A 4,669-nucleotide genomic window follows, 5' to 3' on the forward strand; every position below is an offset into this window, starting at 1 on the left:
AGCAGAAATTGGACACATTCGAGTATGTCCCCATCGCTGATACCTTGAAAGAAGTTCTGAAAGATGAAGATGCTCGAAGACATTTGTGCGTACCGAACTAGGGAGCACGACGATGGTGTTATGGAGGACTTCCGAGATGGGGAGTTCTACAAGACGCATCCAGTTCTGAAGGATCCAGACTCTATAAACATTTTGCTGTATTTCGATGAAATGGAAACAACAAACCCGCTGTCCCCCAAGGCTGGCATGCATAAACTTGGGATTTTCTACTATTCTCTGAAGGATTTACATCCAGTACTTCAGTCTTGCTGAGGAAGTAAGTTCCTTTTGGCCACTGTCTTTCAAGGCACATAAAGCATTATGGAATGGACGCAATTCTATCGCCCATTGTGCACGACCTCAAACTACTTGAGTCGGAGGGAATTTCTATCGCTACCAGTGAAGGTGAGGCCAGAATACGTGTGATACTTGGCCAGACAACTGGCGATAACCTTGGTTTGCATAGTTTGCTTGGCTTTGTAGAGAGTTTTTCTGCAAACTATCCCTGCAGAACATGTTCCATCGCAAGGGAAGATGCCCAGTCTGCTACAACAGAAAATGTATCCCTGCTCAGGACTAAAGAAACGTATGAAGAGGACTTGCAAGTTGATGATGTTTCCTTGACAGGTGTGAAGAGGGATTCCATTCTGAATCAGCTCAAGTCGTTCCACGTGATCGACAACTATGCATTTGATATAATGCATGACCTGTTGGAGGGTGTGTGCCTCATAGAAGTAAAATTGACTCTGCAAGTGTTGATCAACCAGGAACTGATCACACTCGATGAGTTTAACATTTGCCTGACCAGCTTCGACTACGGCCACACAGAGTTCACGAATAAACCGTGTATTGTGACAGAGGCATCTCTTAACAGACCTCTTTCTGCAACAGGCCAGAAAGCCATTCAGTCATACTTCCTGGTGAGATACTTCCCTATCCTTGTTGGCGACCGGGTCCCTGCAGACAACGAGAACTTATTACTGATCAAGATGCTGCTAGCCTGTATGGATGTGATTTTTGCACTAAGTGTCAGCTTGGATGAAACCGACTTCCTTGCCCGATTGATAGATGAACATCATCAGCAATTTCTTACACTGTTCCCGGAACGACATCTTCTTCCAAAACACCACCACATGGTCCATTATCCAGCAGCAATGAGAGCACTTGGCCCCCTTATCAACTTTTCTAGCATAAGGTTTGAGGGAAAACACAGATTTTTCAAACAAATTGCTTAGATCACGCATAACTTTAAGAACATTCCAAAGACAATGGCCCGTCGACATCAGATGACACTGTCTGACCTGTTGCTAAACAACCAAGTGCTGAAACTGAAACCAGTTGAATGTGGGAAAGGCTCGCTGGCACCATTGGCTGACTTCGCTCACTACCAACAGGTAATAGTTGAGGAAATCGGACTTCCTCTGCAGGCTGATGTATTCTCTGCATCATCTGCAACTTCATACGGTGTGAAATATCGACCAGGGATGATGGTAGCCTTAGAGATAGATCAAGATGGAAATGTCCAGTATGGAAAGATAGACTATGTTGTTGTCAGTGATGAATTGGTCTATGTCTGTGTCTAATGTTGGCAAACCTTGCGGTTCGATGACCATTTTCACGCATATGCAATTGAATGTTCAGACCCTTCACATGTCGAATGCCTATCAGTTCGAAATCTCCTCGATTACCATCCCTTCCATGCCATCAAATCTTATGTCGATGATGTGGCGAAGTTGCCTTTTCTTTTTTGGACACCTTGTCGCCTATTTTAAGGTAGGCCTATATTGGCAAGCTGGTTGAAGTTGAGAGTTTTTATGGCAACATGAATTATGTGCGTATTACATCAGTAATGGACTTTCCTATAAATATTATAAAATTGTGCTTTAGAAGTTGACTCTCTGTAGGAACACTGTTAGGTGATTCAGGAGGAATAAGGATTCAACTAGGCCTGTTGTGATTTGTGCTGGAAACTCCCTGTTATGAAATGTTTTGGGGTATGAGCTAATGTGGGGTGTGTGAGCAGAAGGCTGGGTCACTTTGGAAGTCACCGAGGACCGAGCAGGACCTGTTTTACGGAAGGAGCTCCGACTTATATCCTGGCGTTGGTGCCGCTGTGACTGCAAGACTGCAGTGTACCGTTCTTGGCGTTGGTGCCGCTGTGACTGCAAGACTGCAGTGTACCGTTCTTGGCGTTGGTGCCATACGAGTCGTAGTGAAACGCGGCTAGACCACTGTCGTGGACGTGGTCAGAATCTGTTCCTGGCGTTGGTGCCGTTAATATCCTTTTCAATATCTTCCTGCCTGAGGACATACCGGGTCGAAGCACCCAATTCCTGCACTGTGTCTCTTCGAGGTTCGGCCAGCCGAATGTCATCCTGTGTTTATAATAATTCGTTGCTCATACCCCCACCGGAACTGTCCCTTTGATATTGCTGAACACTGAACACTTGTCTCCAGAAGAATTTTTGGACTGTTGCTAGAAGTAGTAGTAATGTGCTCATATGAACTATTTTTCTTGGGTTTTTAATATTCGTTATCTACGTTTATTCTTGTAAATAATCACTCAGTTTATTTTAACCAGCTTTTGTTATAATTCTTGCCCGGAGGTACCGATAGCCTTGATGCACTTTGTCACATTTGGAACCAGAAGTGGGGTTCCTCTAGTCAAGAATTTTTTTTTCCTTCTGTGTATTTAGGTGTGTCCATTTCCGTTGTTTCTGCGTGGGGTGTTAACTTCACCCATTTGGTATCTTCATCCAAGCTCCTCACCTCGAGAAGCCTGTTATTTTTCATAAGTTTCAGGTGGACAGCATGCTTGTCTTGACAGTAATTGTGTGTATTCGTGTTGTATAATAACTGTATGAATGATGTTGCCTAAAGGTGTGGATAAGCTTACAGTCGGTGACCTCCGGAAGCTTTGTGAAGAAAGAGGTATCGCTCATGAAGGTTTAATCAAGGGACAATTGATTGAAGCCTTGAAGCAGAAGCAGCATGAGCTGCAGGTAGATTTAGCCATTAGGGCTGGTCTTAATCCGGCCACGTGTTAGGTGGTTTTATGCATTCTACTCCAAAGGGAGATGATGAGCCTGACGGTGTGTCAGGCATGGCTGGTGTGCAGGGTGAGGTAAGGCAAAATTTGAATTTGCAGGTTAGGAAACTCGAACTTGAGATGGAGCTCGAACGTGAGCGGGTGAGAGTGCCTGAGAGAGAGATAGAACATGAGAGAATGAGAGAGAGAGAGAAATTAGAGTTTGAAGCTGAAAGGGCGAGAGATATGTTAGAGTTTGAGAAAAGTAAACTTGAGTTAGAGAAACTGAGAATGAAGCATGAATTCGAGATGTTAGATCGGACTGAGCATGAGCGAGAAGTCGAACGAAAGCATGAGATTACGATGAAAGACAAAGAGTTGTCCAAGGAAGAAGCCAAGGGTAAATTGTCCACTGGTGAGAGAGGACCCAAAATCCCAAAACTTGATGCTGATGATGATATCGAGGCATACCTCAGAACGCTTGAACGGCTGGCAACCGCCAATAGCTAGGCGAGAGACACGTAGGCGCCAAGATTGGCAGCAGTGTTGACTGGGAAAGCGCGTGAGGCATACGCGTTAATGCGTGTCGGTGACATTGAGTTTTACGACAAAGTTAAACTAGCAGTGTTAAAGAAGTATCAACTTAAATCGGAGGCATACAGGGAAAAATTCAGATCATCCAATAAGAAGTCTGACGAAAGATTCCAAGAATGGGGTACTCGTGTAACACAGTACTTTGACCGTTGGTTGGAGATCAATGAAATAGCGGACTTTGAGGGTCTGAAACAATTAATAGTCGTTGAGCAGTTGACTAACCTCCTTTCTCCAGATTTACAGGTGTGGATTAAAGAGAGGAAGCCTTTAACCGCAGAGAAGCTAACTGAACTTGCTGAGCTGTATGTTACCTCAAGAAGGAAGAGCTTCAGTGGTGGTACTGGCAAGGATGGGCAGAGTAAGGGTAAGGTGCAGAGGTCAAATGGTAAATTTTTTACTAATACGTCCCACAATGGTGAGGGGCACTAAGTGAAATTACCTGCTACTCTTGTCATCATAACCCTTAAAGCGCCGAATTAACAAAATCATATTACCCCTGAGCGCCGAATTAACCGAGCATTTTTGAAAATGATTAATAACAACGTTATTTTTGTTACTAACACCATGGAATGTACTGATGATTTTATACAAATGGTAATTCCCGTCGATTTTTGTGACATTTCCCGCCAAAATTTACTAATTAGGGGTTAATTAGTGCAAATACCCATAATCAACAAAAATATGGCCAGAACATACCTCCATCAGCTTTTTATACCTCCCTTGGTATTTTAATATGAAGTCTGGGTCTAAATACATCGTTTCCATCCGATTCCTGGTCGAAGCATCCGTCTAATTAGTCGTAGCAGCGCTAATTACTCCTGATGACGTCATTCCCGCGAAAATGGGGCTTCAAGTTTTTGATAAAATACTCAAAAGCTTGTATAGAAACTTGAAATTTGTTCGATGCCATTTTGTGCTAAGCATCACTGTCGAAGTACCAAAGAGCGTACATGCACACTCACTGCCATCTCTTAGCAGACAGGTGGAACTAAATGTCTGCTGTCGACG

At 43.8% G+C, this 4,669-nt stretch overlaps 1 protein-coding gene across 1 annotated transcript; it reads left to right on the plus strand.

The window, feature by feature from the left end:
- Positions 1-365: 365 nt before the first annotated feature.
- Positions 366-1,274, plus strand: LOC135486776 (uncharacterized). The gene has a single exon (XM_064769875.1). The coding sequence runs from the start codon at positions 366-368 to the stop codon at positions 1,272-1,274; it is 909 nt and encodes a 302-aa protein (XP_064625945.1).
- Positions 1,275-4,669: the final 3,395 nt, after the last annotated feature.

This window comes from Lineus longissimus, chromosome 4 (genome assembly GCF_910592395.1).
Source record: "Lineus longissimus chromosome 4, tnLinLong1.2, whole genome shotgun sequence".
Classification (NCBI taxonomy): domain Eukaryota; kingdom Metazoa; phylum Nemertea; class Pilidiophora; order Heteronemertea; family Lineidae; genus Lineus; species Lineus longissimus.

Excerpts from the sequence above, each read along its gene's own strand:
- LOC135486776 (XM_064769875.1), top strand. The coding sequence starts at position 366 with ATGGACGCAATTCTATCGCCCATTGTGCACGACCTCAAACTACTTGAG.